Source organism: Octodon degus, unplaced genomic scaffold (assembly GCF_000260255.1).
Source record: "Octodon degus isolate 3935 unplaced genomic scaffold, OctDeg1.0 scaffold00098, whole genome shotgun sequence".
Classification (NCBI taxonomy): Eukaryota; Metazoa; Chordata; class Mammalia; order Rodentia; family Octodontidae; genus Octodon; species Octodon degus.
In genome coordinates, this window is record NW_004524674.1 from 9,849,861 (window position 1) to 9,864,729 (window position 14,869).

Here is a 14,869-nt window from a genome sequence, read left to right on the forward strand (position 1 = left end):
GGCATGTGGTGCTGGGGGATTGAACCGCGGTCCCTGTGCTTTGCCAAGCTTGTTTCAAGTAGGTGCTTTAGACCACTGAGCCATCTCTCCAGCCCCCAACATCCACTTCTTTTATTCAGTATTTAGGGAGTGTGATCAAAACTGAGTGGATAAGAAGGGGTAGAAGAGGAATTTTGATTTCCCGATTCCTAGTCCAATGTTATCAGTCTGGAAATACTCTAATTCAGGAAAGCAGGGGCTTTTCAGGTGCACCCAAACCTGTAGTTCCACACTTGAAAGACTGAGGAAGACTCCCCACCACATTTCTCTTCCTGGTACTGTTAAAGAGCAGTTGTGTTTCCACAATAATACTCTGAATATGCATGTGGCTTTAATCACCAAAAAGGCCAATTTTAGGATTTCTGAATATGTAAAATAAGTTACTTAAACACCGTGGAGGAAAAAATATCTCCACTCAAGAATGCAAGATAGGGGCTGGGGAGATGGCTCAGTGGAATAAGTGCTTCCCTGGCAAGCGCAAGGGCCTGAGTTCAATCCATGGTTCCACAAAAAAAAAAAAAAAAAAAAAAAAAAATTCAAGATAAATTAGATGTGGTTGCACACATCTGTAACCCCAGCACTGGGGAGGCTGAGGCAGGAGGATCTTTTTGAGTTTGAGATCAGCCTGCGCTACAAAGTGAGCTCAAGGCCAGCCTGAGCTGCATAACCAGACCCTGTCTCAAAAAGACAAAACAAAAGAAAACAAAACAACAGTGTAGGAGCTCAAATGTTTCCTTGGCATTTTTAAAAGGCACCATGAAAATGTTTCTGTGCTAGAGTGACAAATACTGGGAAGAAGGATTAGGAAGGCTATGTATTAAGTTCATTTTTTCCCCTGCTGAGAAGCAGTGAAGTTCACATTTTAACAGAGCTACAGCAACAGGTTCTAGTTCTAGTGCATTATTATTTTAACAATGTCAGCTTTTCCTATCTTAATCTGTAAAATAAACAGGAAGCAGGCCTATCCTCAGTTAAACAGAGAATTTAATTACAAAAATGATAGCTACATAAAATATTTCTAGCTATCCTATTCCTCTCTACTCCCTCCCCTAGAATTTTAGACAATAGTACAGTCACCTTCAATTAACAAAGAAACCATGCTACCCAGATAGTTCACAGCCAGTACAGCATTTTTATCTTTCTGGAAGCTACCTATAAAAGGCAAAGCCATTGCAGGGCTCTTTGGGTCACACGGGAAAAAAAAAAAAATCTGGAAGAGTTAATTAAGGAATAAGGGAACAAGAATAAATTCTATTATTCAATCTAATAAAGAATTTATGAGAACCCATTATTGGTCAGAAGGCTTACAATTCAGTAGAATACAAACCATAATAAAAACCTCAACAAGGGAGGTACCAAGAGGTGCAGAGTCCCCTACAAGGAAGCTACCAGTCACTTCATTATCATGCTGATGGATTAAAACATGCAGGTAAGAGGCACCTGTAGTACCAGCCTGACTGAGAGGGGAACCCCTGGGTGAAAGTCCTCCAGCGAGATCTGTGGAAATGGACCCTACACCACGACACTCTGCTTATCTGCAGCTTGGCTAAGCCGACCTCATACAAGATTGTTCCACGAATGACACCGGATTAAGGAAATAGTTATGTAAAATGTAAATACGGTAGAAACTGGAGGCAAAGAAGTCGATCACAAGTGATGTTGACTTAAGACCTGAGCAGGAAAGCTCAGCAAAACCCAGGCCCAAGCTACGCTGGGGATTTGGGAATTTTTTTTACCTCCAAACTTTCCTCCTTTCCATCACTCACCTCCAAAATACTTCGGCATCTCACCTGCGTGGATTCCAGATAGGGGTCTTAGCTCAAAATGTTCGTCACTCTAGCAATAACCACTCTAGAAGAACACGGCGCTGAGGGCTACGAAGGTTTTCATACCTCACCAGTTAGCTAAACCCTGAATCAAAGGACCAGGAATCTATCCCCAGCCTGCCCTTTTTCTCTGTCACCCAAGTGCTTAGTTCCTTCCCTGCCTTATCTGCAAATTCTGGGATTAGTAGGAGACCGAGATTGGATTCCAGGATCTCTGAAGTTTAAAAGCTCCTCGCCAAGGCGACACCTGGAGGCACCGGGCACACGGCCGCTGCACACTCGGGCAGGCTGGGGAGTCCGTCACCCTGCCTAAGGTCACCCAGCGCTGTGGCCCTATGGGCCAGGCCAAGGCTCGGGCCCCCAGACTTCTAGTCCCGGGCTGTTCTCCTTCCGCCCGGTGGAGAGAGGCGGCGGAGGGTCCTTGTCTCGGAGGGGAAAAGTCGGCCCGTTCTCGCGCTGTCAGGGCGGCGGGAGGCCTTACCTTCCTGGGTCGCGCTCAGCCACAGACTCCTCCCTCTCAGAACCTGAATCCGCCACCCTCTCGGGACTTCTCAGAGGCCCCCGTCACTTCTGTCCGGCGCGACGTGTCCACCACTGCCACAGACAGAGGCCGCGGGTTCCCGCCCCCGCCACGACCCGCCCCCGAGGCTCGCCGACCAATCCACGCACGGATCCTCGGAAATCCGCCCCTTCCTCGGCTTGGAGGGGCCTGACGCCACGAGGCGCTCGACCTCTCATTTGCCTTCGCTCCACCTTCTCCAGAGTCCAGTCTCCTCCGGGCGGAGCAAGGGTGAGAGAGTTTGCCCGGCCGGAAAGCAGCACGCCGCCCCGCGGCGTTTTACGACTTCTTCGGTGACAGGCGCTGGGAACATCCGGTCTCCTCAGCACCCCGGGGAAGAGCCAGCGTTATGTTCGGTGCCGGGGACGAGGACGACACTGACTTCCTCTCGCCTAGCGGCGGGTGAGTGACTGAGAAGCGTGGGCCAGAGTCCACGGCTGAGGCCGGAGGATGGTTGTAGGGGATCGCTCTCAGGCGTCACCTGAACTTCCGGGTCTAGGTCCTAGCCTCCAATGCCGGGGCTTGGACTTCCCATGAGTAGAGTTCACCACTGGGCAGAGTCTGTGGATCGGGGTCCAGGGCCAGCATCCCTCGTGACCCTCAGTGTTCTGCCCTTTGCTTTCTGAGTCACACTTTTAGGTTGCTGAGGAGACTTCCTGCTTCAGTATTTATGGGAGTCATCCGAGGCCAGCATGAGACTTTCTCTTCTCTGTGGAGAAAACGGTAACACTGGGCAGGCGTGGTGGTGCACGCCTGTAACCCTAGCACGTGGGAGGCTGAGGCAGGAGGATCGTGGCTTGTTCGAGACCAGCCTGGGCTGCAAAGTGAGCGTAAGGCCAGCATGAATTGCATAGCAAGACTCTGTCTAAAAAAAGAGAAAGACAGAGAAGGAGACAGAGATAGAGACAGAGACACAGAAAAAAGACAAAACGGTGACATTTTAGAATCAGTACCGGGTGAGTTAACCTCAGTATCATTAAAAACTTAAGGATGCCATCTTTTATGGTACTTTTCCTTTTTCCCCACAGCCCCCAACAGAATAAATTGCTGTCTCTAACTTATTCCCACTACCATCTTTGCACATTGAAGCTAGTAGATTGTAAACCCTGACGGGAAGGAACTGCTTATTTAGCACTCAGCGTGATACCTGGCATATATTGATTGCGCAGAAAGTACCTGTTGAATGATTGAGAGCTGTGAAATTGTACTTTCTAAGTCTTAAAGCTTAAAACCAGTGTGAAAGACTACAGTCATTAGCCTTTGGCCTCAAATTATATATATATAATACACACACACACATACACACACACATGCTGTGGGTAGAAGTCTTCAAAGACAGGCAAAACTTTTATTTCTTTTAGTAATGAATGTTTTCACTTACGTTGTGTCTGTGGACATCTTGACTACATTTTCTCTTAAATTATGTTTGGATACCTTGACTCCAAATTTATTAGCTGCCAAGTTCTGGTCTTTGAAGAGCCTTCTTTGAAAATTTAAGCATTACAGATTTTGTGCATACTGAAGAATGCACTAAAAAATTGTGACCACATCATCATATGCTCCTCATTATACATGTAAAGAGGTTACAAAGATGTTTAAGCTGTGGTGCCTGCCCTTAGGCTGTTTCCAGACCTGTTAGAGAATTCAACATATGAATGACTATAGAAGGATTCATTTATTCTCCCTAATTCATTCTCCCTCTCTCTTTCCCTCCCTTCCCTCATTCCTTTTCTTTCTCCTCCCCCTTTCTCTTTGGACAGGGCCTCACTATGTGTTCCAGCCTGGCTGCAATCTTTGATCTTACTGCGTCAGCCTTCCAGATGCTGGGATCTTAGGCATGTACCTCTGTGCTTTGCTTTCTTTTGGTCTTAAGTAGAATCTTTGACATTCACTGAATAGCTCTGTATTACCCACTTTGTATCTTCTTTTCACTATTTTGTTCCACCTTTACTCCCATGATAAATGGCCTGCATCCATTTAGTTCCAGTCTGAATTCTTTAAATTGCTCTTATTTAAGAGTTAAGCTGTGCTTTGGTTTCTTTCTTCCCTATTTCACTCAAGTCTCTATAAACATTTCTGTATCTTTTTTCAGATTCTAGATCCAAGATAACTTTTTGGTGAGTGAACTATTGTTTTCCTGAGCAGACACATCAATATTCTGAGGTATAAAGTACTGCATTATAAAGTCTAGTCAGGGGACTGTGCCACTAGACATAGACAACAGCTAATTTGATGATAAAAGACTTATGAAAGAAGGTTATATAATGTATGTTTTTCTTCACAGTAAGTAGGAAAACTGAATTAAATTTAAGATTGAGAATAGGAAAAATTAATCAGCATTTTCTGATTTTGCTATTTCTCCTGTGGTTTTTTCCAAGGAAGTAGAACGCATGACAGTGGACACTGCAGCTGCTTTTCAGTTCCTCTTTTATAACTGTAATTTGTTCTAAATATGCTTACTTAAATTTCATGTCTCCTTACTATAGGACTTGATCTGATATAGGGGAATGAACTCCCTACCTGAAAGATACCTGGGATGAGTTCGTGTTCTCTAAAACTGAAGAATGTGTTATGGGTTGCTCAGAATAGGAACCAGATCAGCCAGATTGGGATTTGGAAAACCATTTATTACTGAGCTCAGGGCCCCCGGTCAGCTCTCACACAGGAGAAGACTGAAAGGCAGCTAGCCCAAGCAGGGAGATTTTCAAACATGGAACCCCATTCCGTTTGGTAAACACATTCATTGTCTGACACAAAACAATACTTTCAGGGTCAGTGTAACCACTACTCAAACTACATTTCTTGGGGCTTTCCTTTAGTTTTTGGTTATCTTGCACCTGAATACCTGTAGGCAGCCTTGCATAGCCCAAGGTTACAAGAAGTTAAAGTCCATTTAATTTCCTTTTTTTTTTGGCAGAACCGGGGATTGAACTCAGATCCTTGCCTTTGCCAGTGAAGCGCTTATCCTACTGAGCCATCTCCCCAGCCCCCTTAATTTCCTTTTGAAGTCATCTTTGTAAGCTAACTTTGGGGCTTGGGGAGATGGCTCAGTGGAATAAGCGCTTCCGTGGCAAAAGCAAGGGCCTGAGTTCAATCCCCGGTTCTGCCAAAAAAAAAAAAAAAAAGTTACGTAAGCTAATTTTGTTAACAGGAATTGGTGAGGGTTACAGGAATTGGTGAAGGTTACAGGAATTTTATCTTAGCAAATAGCAAGAAACAGCCAATTTCTAGTTACTAAACAACTTAAAACATTGGTGAGTATACATTTTTATACAACAGAAAACACAAGATTTATATTTATAATCTAAAATGTGAGTTGATCCATTACAGAATGAATTTTCGGAACCATGGAGGTTAAGAGCAGAATATATTTATTGGGGGAAAGAAAGCTTCTGTCTGAGAGAAGGACAGAAAAGAGCTGAGTATAACCTGTCTCTTCTAGGGCTTTTTGTAGAGCAAAACCATGAGATGAAGTGGGGTCTAAGGTAGAAAACATGGGAGCTCGCACATGAGGTGTGACAAAACTATTGTCAACCAATAATATTACAAATACAGTTGCTCAGGTAAAATTGAAAATTTCATAGCATATCACCATGCTCAGCTTAAGAGGTATGTCTAGGGAAAGCTGATTAGCATAGTGATGTTAAAGTACAAAGGTGACAAAAACATAACCCCAGAACTGATCAGCAGAAGGCATTGTATATTCTATAAAACATATGGAAAAGCCTTCATTCTTCTGTTGATTCTTCCCCCTGTTAGGAGTGTGACTTGGGACAACTCCCTTCCCATTCTTATCTTGCCGTAGCCTACTCTCTTAAATAATGAGATTTGCTTTTGGTGATCTTTGAGATCTTTGCCAGTTCAGTAGTTTTGTGTTTATGCTGCTAACAGTTTATAATTTCAGGTCACTTTGTGCATTGATTAAGCATATTCTTACAGGAATGTCTCTGTTGAGTAGGCATTTGGATAATAGAATGTTTACAAAGTATATAAAATAGTTTATATTATTAGGCACTGTACTGAGAAATGAATAGATATGGTCATATTTGCTCCTTTCTTCTGTATGAGGTAGTAGTTTTAATTATTATAACCATTTTACAAATGGAAAACAACTCAGAGAGGTAAGTTGCTCAAGGTTGAGCAGCTAGAAAGCAACAGAAAGAGCCTAGAGTTAAAGTCAGGCAGGCAGATTCCAGCAAAACTATCCACTTGACATTATCATCATTATACAAGTAGATGTTGATGCTATGGTTCATAAAAGAAGCCCTTTACCAACAAATAGATGCAGTTATTAAAATATATCATAAAACATAAATGCATATTTTTGGTCTTAATGAGAAAAGAAATATGAAAGTGAGGTGAGGTAAAGTCCTTGGTAATTTATTAACTAACATTTATTTTAAAAATATAACTAATGCCATAATAACTTTTCCTATGAATTGGTTTTTTGTTGTTGTTTTGAGACAGTCTTAATGTGTAGTTCAGGGTGGACTTGAACTCACTATATAGCCCAGGCTGGCCTCAAACTCACCATGGTCCTCCTGCCTCAGCCTCCCCAGTGCTGGGATTACAGGTGAGTGTCATCATGCCTGGCTTCCCATGAATTACTAACATAGATGTTCAAGTCAAGCCTCAGCAAGCCCATGGTTCCAACATAGGAAGATTATGTGAATTTGATAGCACTTTAGAAGTGGAAAAATGTAGTGATTCACAAAAAGCTTTTATTACTAAGTGTATAGCATTCATTTTTAAATCTTTATAAGAAATGGAATTAATCTGAAAGATAATTAGATGGGCATGGTTTTGGATTGATTTTACCATGATTAATCACCTAGCTTTTAGGGCATCTGTGGAAACAGTTTATCAGTGACAGTTTAGACTTTACTTTGAAAAAGAACACGTTTTAAAATTAAGTTTATTAGTACAGTTTAGATATACATAATGATCATATTTTCATAGGAAATTTGTACTTATATATGATGTATCTTGATGCTTGTTTTTTCACCATTCCTCTCCCTTCCCTTCAATCCCTCCCCATTTATTTACAAAGCTTTGTTTCCATTTTATCTTTCTTACATCATTTTTCTTTTCCCTTCCTTCCTTTTTACCCTTCCCCTTCCCTACTTTCTTTTTTTTTTTTGTGAACAGTTTCTTCCTGTTTTACAATATCTATTGTATATTTTGGTCTTTATTTACTCTTTCAGTTTGTCACACCATGATATATAAATGTGATATTTATACATGTGTGCTCAATTTATTTCACTTAAAGGAATGTGGTCTCAGGGTGCATCCAATTACCTAGAAATGTCTTAAATTTACCATTCTTTCTGGCTGCGGAGTACTCCATTGTATAAAAATACCTCATCTTTTTATTGATTCCTTGGTTGATGGGCACTGGGTTGTTTCCAATATTTAGCTGTTACAAATTGTGCTTCTATAAATATGGGTGCTCATATATTGTTGTGGTACAATGCTTTTCATCCTTGCAGGAACATACCCAGAAGAGGAATAACTGGGTCAAATGAAATCTCTAACCTAGCTTTTTCAAACTTTTCCCTTTTTTTGTCCTGGGGATCGAACTCAAGACCTTGTACATTCTAGGTGGGCACTTACACCAATGAGCTGTTCCTTGACTAATCCTAGTTTTTTAGGAATCTCTACATGGATGTCCTCAGTGATTGCACCAGTCTATATTACTACAAATAATGGAGGTTTCCTTTTAACCCACAGCCCCTCTAACATTTATCAGTTGATTTGTTCATAATAATCATTTTTTTGGTGTGAGTTGGAATCTCAGTGTTGTTCTAACTTGCAGCTCTCAAATGACCAGTGATGTTGAACTTTTTTTTTTTTTGAACATTTTTTTATATATTTATTTTGCTGCTTTTATTTTTTCAACTGAGAAGTGTGTATTCACCTGAGATTGTCATTTTTGGATTGGGTCTTTAAATTTGGAGGGTTGGATTTTTTTCATTTTTTTTATATTCTAGATATTTTGTCTGAGGGACAAATAGGTAAAATTTTTTTACCTGTGGACTGCGTTCACCCTGTTGGTTCCTTGTGCTATGTAAAAGCTTTTCAATAGGATGAGATCCCAAATGTTGATCCTTTCTAGTATTTCCTGTGCCATTGGGGTTTTGTTCATGAAATCTTTGCCTACACCTATGTCTTCAAGAGTTCTACCTATTCTGTTCCAGCAGATTTAGTGTTTTGTTTTAATATGTAGATCTTTGATTCATTTCAATTTCAGTTTAGTATATGGTGAGAGACATGGGCCTAGTGTAAGTCTTCAGCTTGTAAAGGACCAGTGTTTTCAGCACCATTTTTTTAATTTATTATTTTTTTTAATTTTTAGGGCAGGGTGTACAGAGTGTACAGGGTCTCACTACTAGATCGGACTTGTAGTGATCCTCCTGTTTACAGCCTCCCAAGTGTTGGAATTACAGGTGCACATCACCATGCCCAGTCTCAATTGCTGTCTCAGTGCCCCCAGGATCAAAATCCTGGCCCCTGTGTCTGCCTAAGCAGGTGCTTTAATCCACTGAGCTATTTGGCTGGCTCTCCAGCACCATTTATTAAAGAGGCTGTCTTTCTTCCAGTGAAGGTGGCTTCTTTGTCAAAGATAAGTTGACTGACTTTGTTTGGAATTGTCTCTGCATCTTTTATTTATTTTTTATTTTTTTATTTTTATTTTTTTTTTCTGCATCTTTTAATTGGTTCCATTGATCCCGAGATCTGTTTTCTTTGCCATACCATCTTGTTTCTGGGAGAGTAGCTTTGTCATATAATTTTTTTTAATTATTTATTTTTTTATTTATTACATTTATTTATTGTGTGTGTGTGTGGCCAGCTCAGCCCACCAGGGGGCGGGGCTGGCTGGCATGTGGTGCTGGGGGATCGAACCGCAGTCCCTGTGCTTTGCCAAGCTTGTTTCAAGTAGGTGCTTTAGACCACTGAGCCATCTCTCCAGCCCCTGTCATATAATTTTAAGTCAAGGATTATGATGCTCCCTGCCTTGCCTTTGTTAAGAATTGTTTTTGAGGGCCGGGGAGGTGGCTCAGTGGAATAAGCGCTTCCCTGGCAAGCGCAAGGGCCTGAGTTCAATCCCTGGTTCCACAAAAAAAAAAAAAAAAAAAAAAAAAAATTGTTTTTGTTGTGCTAGGTGTCTTCTGGTTCCAAATGAATTTTAGGATTGTTTTCTCTAGTTCTGGGAGTTATGCTAATGGCATTTTGGGGTTGTATTAATTGGGGTTGTATTAAAATATATAGTAATTTTGGGAGTATGGCCATTTTCACTATGTTGGTTCTTCCTACCCATGAACAAAGGATATCTTTCCACTTTCTGATATCCTCTTTGATCTCATAGAACATGCTTGTAACATTAAAATAGCAAACCCATGTCCATAGTTTACTGAACATTCTTGTTTTTTTATCAATTATTTGCACATAAGCAATTACATATTTTTTATTAGTACCTGTTTGTGGTACATAGTGATCACATTCCTCCTGGTGATTGGTATATGTACATAACACATCTTCATTTTCTTTTTCTCTCTTTTGCCTTTCCTCCTTTCTTGATCCCTTTGCCACTTGAGAAAGATTTATCTCCCTGCTAATTATATTTTAAATAGATTCTAAGTGCTATAGATTTTCATTATATGAGAGGTAATGCTCAGCTCTCCCAGAATCTTACCACTTCAGAAAATCTGTCCAAATTGTCCTGGCTAAGAAGAAAAAGCTTGTAAGTTCTTTAGCATTTGTTGATATTTAAGCCAACTCTGCTTTCCTCAAATAGTGTACTTTAATCTCATTTAAACCTATTAATCTTTAACCATTCTGGACCACATTTACAGGAAATTTTCAGTAGACTGTTTGAGGAAACAAGACAGTATTTTCAAAGTACAATGAATTTGTTTTGTAAAGTGCTAGTATGTATTTATGTGTACATTAAAGTTCTTTTTTTTTTTTTTTTATGGAACTGGGGGTTGAACTCAGGCCCTTACGCTTGCCAGGCAAGTGCTTATTCTACTGAGCCATCTCCCCAGGCCCTAAAATTCTTTTTAAAAGACCAAAAGGAGTTATTGGGAATTCATAGTGTTTATATCACCTAGGCTAAGAGTATTTTTGGAGAAGAGGAGTTGAGTTAGACTAGATTTTGAGTTCCTTTGTCCTTTAATCCATTTTAGGTTGCTATAACAAAATACCATATATGGGTAAATATATAAATAAAAGAAATTTATTTTTTACCCTTTTGGGTGGTGGGTAGTCTTCCAGTATGGAGCCAGTATCTGTGAAAGCCTTCTTCCTGCAAACTCACAGCCTTAAACTCTTTTTATAATAATACAGTTTTTTTCTTTTTTTTTCCCCTGGAACTGGAGATTGAACTCAGGCCCTTGAGCTTGCCAGGGAAGCACTTATTCTACTGTGCCATCTCCCCGGCCCCAATAATTCAGTTTTAATCAGTGTCTTGGTTGATTTTCTCTCATTGTTGGGACCAAATACCCAACGCCCAAAATTAAGGAAGGTTTATTTATCAGCTCACAGTTGTGGAGGTTTCAGTCCATACTTAGCTGACTCCACGGCAGAGGTCAACACTTCATGGTGGCAGCAAAACAGCAAGGGCAAATCGGCAGGAGCAATGGCAGCAGTGAAAACAGAGAGCAAGCCTGTCTCCCTTGTGTTGCATTCAGGATCTCAGCCCCAGGGTGGGTATAGTACTCACACCCATAATCCCAGCACTGGATCATGAGTTAGTCACAAACTCTAGAAGTCTGTCCCATAACTTCATGAGGCTTTCAGGGGACAATTAGACACAAACCATAACAATCAGTTTATGACCTAAAAATACCTTGCTTTAGGTCTTATATACCAGTAGTGCTGTGTTAGGGATTAAGATTCTAACATATACTTTTAGGGGATCATATTGAAGCCATAGTATTTATTAAGCATATTATATACTAAACAAGGAAAAATGTACAGTCATTTAGTGATTATAATGAATAATCAATTATCATCATTTTACTTAATGATAGATTAAATAGTGTCTATTCCTATACAAAAGCTTCCTTTGTGTACTAGTCTGTTTTCCTGTAATAAAAGCACAATACTCAAATTCACAATTTAAAGGCAGAGTGGTTTAAGAGGTTTTAGTTCCTGGTCAGCTGGCTACAAGATCGAAAAATCATGATTGAAAGGTATGGCAGAGAAGTGATGCTTATTTCATTACAGCCAGAAGCAAAGCAGGGGAACAGTGCCAGAGAGGAAGGGGCTAGGAACCAGATACACTACCCAGTGTCATCCCTCCATGACCCGCTTAGATATACCCAGAAGAGTGCTTTGATAATCCCTTTGACAGCTCCCAAGCCAGTTGAGTTGGCACAGTTGACTTAACTATCATGCCCTGTTTTATATCTCATATTACAACTTACAATTATATATTAATGTTTGATTTCTTCATTAGACTATAAGCTTGAAAATAGAATATAATTTTGCCATCAATGTATACCTAACACTTAGCATAGTATTGGATATATATTTCTAGAATGAAATCTAGAGGACCATAGGAATGCCCAATTTAGATTAAAACTAGATTCCAGGGAGAGGAGGAACAGGAATATCATAAAAATAGCACATCAAAGGCTAAGGGAAAAAATCTTGCTTTATATAAGCAAAGTTTCTTAGGGTGGCTGTTGTACACAGCTGGAGATTAGAAATGGCTAGGTATGAAGGTGGGGAAGCAAAGAGGTCTTCTAAACGTATATTATACTATTTAGATTTTTATCTTGGTAGTATTGAGATATGAGTATTTTAAGGAGGAGAGAATGGTCAGATTTGGTTTTAAAAGATGATTGGATATAATGGGGGAAATGGATAAGAAGCAGGGAAGAACAAGACAGTGAGATGAGCCCAGAGGGTTTTTTTTTTTTTTTTTCTTCATTACTTAAGGTCAGCTGTGTGTGATGGTGGCCTAAACTAGGGAAGTTGTAATGAGAATGGGGCACAAAGAATGGGTTTGAGAAATACTTAGAAAATAAAATCAAATGGACCTGGATGTAGAGCATGACTGTCAAATGAAGGGAGGGGTGAGGTCAAGAGTGCTCAGATTTCAGCTTTGCTTGTGGATATTTGTAGGCAAAAATTAATATACCAGGTTTGAGACTGTTATCCTTAGAAAATCCTGCTTAAAAAATGGGCATCTGAGAATTTATTGGTAAACACTTCCTCACACTGATATAAAGCTCTCATTAAATGGCACACTCTGCCTAATATAGTTTAGAATGAACACTTCCTTAGTCTTGGAATCTAGACTTTTGGTACATGCTTGGCAAAAAGGTGTCTTATACATGATCTGTTCTCACTAAACCCTCAGTCACTGGGTCTTTAATGAGTTAGCTCATACTTCACACAGGTTGTTAGAACTCACATTTGGAGGATATGTGTTTTAGTTTGGGCATGTGGTCTGTGTGTGCTGTGCAGTAATCAGGACCATGTTCTGGGCTGGGGATACAGATTTTAATATGTCACCATTTGGATAGTATTTGATACCGAGACAAATAAATGAAATTGCCAAGGGAGTGTGAAACCTTGAGGACATGAGCATTTAAAGACTGGACATATAAAGAAGACCTGAAGAAGTTAAATGAGAAGCCAGAGAAATGGGAAGAGAACAAGAGAGGATTCCAATCGGTGTTATAAAATGTCTTAGTTGGACCTGTGGAAAGAGACACATCCGCAAAGAAGTCAAAGGAAGAATTTGTTTGATGACAGATTAGTTGATGGTGTAAAAGGATAGCATGAGGTCAGATAAGTGATTGGTAAACTGGGTTTAGTAAAAAAGAGGTTGTTGATTGCTTAAGCAAGATCAGTCTTTGGTTTTGGTTTTGATACTGGGTCTTGCTATATTGCCCATTTGGTCTTGAATTTGAGATTCTGCTTCAGCCCTCAGAGAAACTGGGATTACAGGTATGCACTATCATGCCTGGCTATCTTCTTTGCTTTTCTTTTGATGGTGGTAGACCCCAGAACCTTGTGCATTCTAGGCAAGTACTCTCACACTGCCCTTTTGGTTTTTTTAGGACAGGTTGTACAGGGTCTCATTGTATAGATTGGACTCAATAGTGATCCTCCTGTTTACAACCTCCCAAGTGCTAAGATTAGAGGCACGAGCCACCACACCCAATCTCAATCGCTGATTTAGCACAACCCAGGGGCGGGGCCAGCATAGCAGACCCCTTTGTCTGCCTAAGCAGGTGCTTTAATCTCTGGAGCTATTTGGCTAGCCCCTCCTACTGCCATATTAACACCCCAGTTTTAGTATAATTTGGAGGTATACTGTTTAAAAGATGATAAAAGGAGGTCCTGCATGTTAGATAAAATGATAGAAGGGTTTATGTTTGATGGGTGAGTTTATAATACAATTGCATTGTAATCTAATAAATTAAGCAGGAGAAGCACTGATCATTAGGGGTGACAGAAAACTATGATTTGTTAAGTAGAAGAATTTATAGTTTGAGAAAGCTATAGAGAGTATCTGAACGAATCATTTCCCTTTACAGGTGGAGAAACTGAGATGGGGGTAATCTTGACCATAGTCTTGTAGATAGGATCAGTTAAATAATTTCAGATCACAAAAACAGTGTTGATTTCAGAAACAGTTAGCTGGTGCTTCCTTTATTAAGTTGTGGGATATATAGTAAGGGGGTATTTATTCAAGGTTGAAGGTTACCACCAACCTTTATGATGATTCCAGGTTTGGGATGTGTCAAATAAAAATTTATTTTTACTTTCTGCTGACAGTGCCAGATTGGCCTCTCTTTTTGGACTGGATCAGGCAGCTGCTGGCCATGGAAATGAATTCTTCCAGTATACAGCCCCAAAACAGCCTAAGAAGGGCCAGGGAACAACAGCAACAGGTAAGTTAGGCATTAGTAGGATTGTGTCTTCACAGGTTAGTTGGAATTACAAGCAGCCTTCCAAAAGGAAGATTTGTACTAATAGTGTTTGGACAGGATATCATGTCTGCATTTTGAACTATGAATAACCACTATGAAGACAACAATATGCAATGTATTAACTATTGAAGATGTCCTACTAATTCGTTTTGAAACTGTCTCACTGCTATTTGTTTCTCAATAAAATTAATAAAAAAAAAAAAAGAAAAGAAAAAAACCAAAAGTGACCTGCCAAGTCATGCACCCTTCCTCAGTCTGGTTAGGCTCTCTGAGCTTTGGGATCCTGAGTTTCAGCAGCTAGATAGGGTGCTCTTAGTTGGGAATTGTTACAGAGGCTGCAGAGAAGCTCTTCTGTCCCGTGGACATCAGTCAGTTTTCAAGACTGCCCAAGGCACTGTTCAATTTTTATTTATTTATTTGTTTATTTTTGTCTTTTTGAGACAGGGTTTCACTATAAATTCAGGCTGGCTTTGAACTCACTTTGTAGCCCAGGC

The 14,869-nt window shown here is 40.2% G+C and overlaps 2 protein-coding genes across 5 annotated transcripts in view; one reads left to right on the top strand and one right to left on the bottom strand.

Moving 5' to 3' along the window:
* Window positions 1-2,456, bottom strand: part of Slc31a1 (solute carrier family 31 member 1) — a 49,776-nt gene extending 47,320 nt beyond the window's left edge. The window contains exon 1 of the mRNA XM_004638489.2: window positions 2,347-2,456. The gene's annotated coding sequence lies outside the window, so the exon portion shown is untranslated. The remainder of the gene's footprint in view (window positions 1-2,346) is intronic.
* Window positions 2,457-2,552: 96 nt separating this feature from the next.
* Fkbp15 (FK506 binding protein 15) overlaps window positions 2,553-14,869 on the top strand; it is an 84,173-nt gene continuing 71,856 nt past the window's right edge. The window contains exons 1-2 of one of the 4 annotated variants that reach the window (XM_023723198.1): window positions 2,553-2,826; window positions 14,221-14,336. In XM_023723198.1, the coding sequence (XP_023578966.1) occupies window positions 14,268-14,336 (69 nt within the window). In that variant the 5' untranslated portion in view covers window positions 2,553-2,826; window positions 14,221-14,267. Of the gene's footprint in view, window positions 2,827-3,083; window positions 3,148-14,220; window positions 14,337-14,869 lie in introns of those variants that run through there. The other 3 variants (XM_023723197.1, XM_023723199.1, XM_023723196.1) reach the window with 3 other exon arrangements.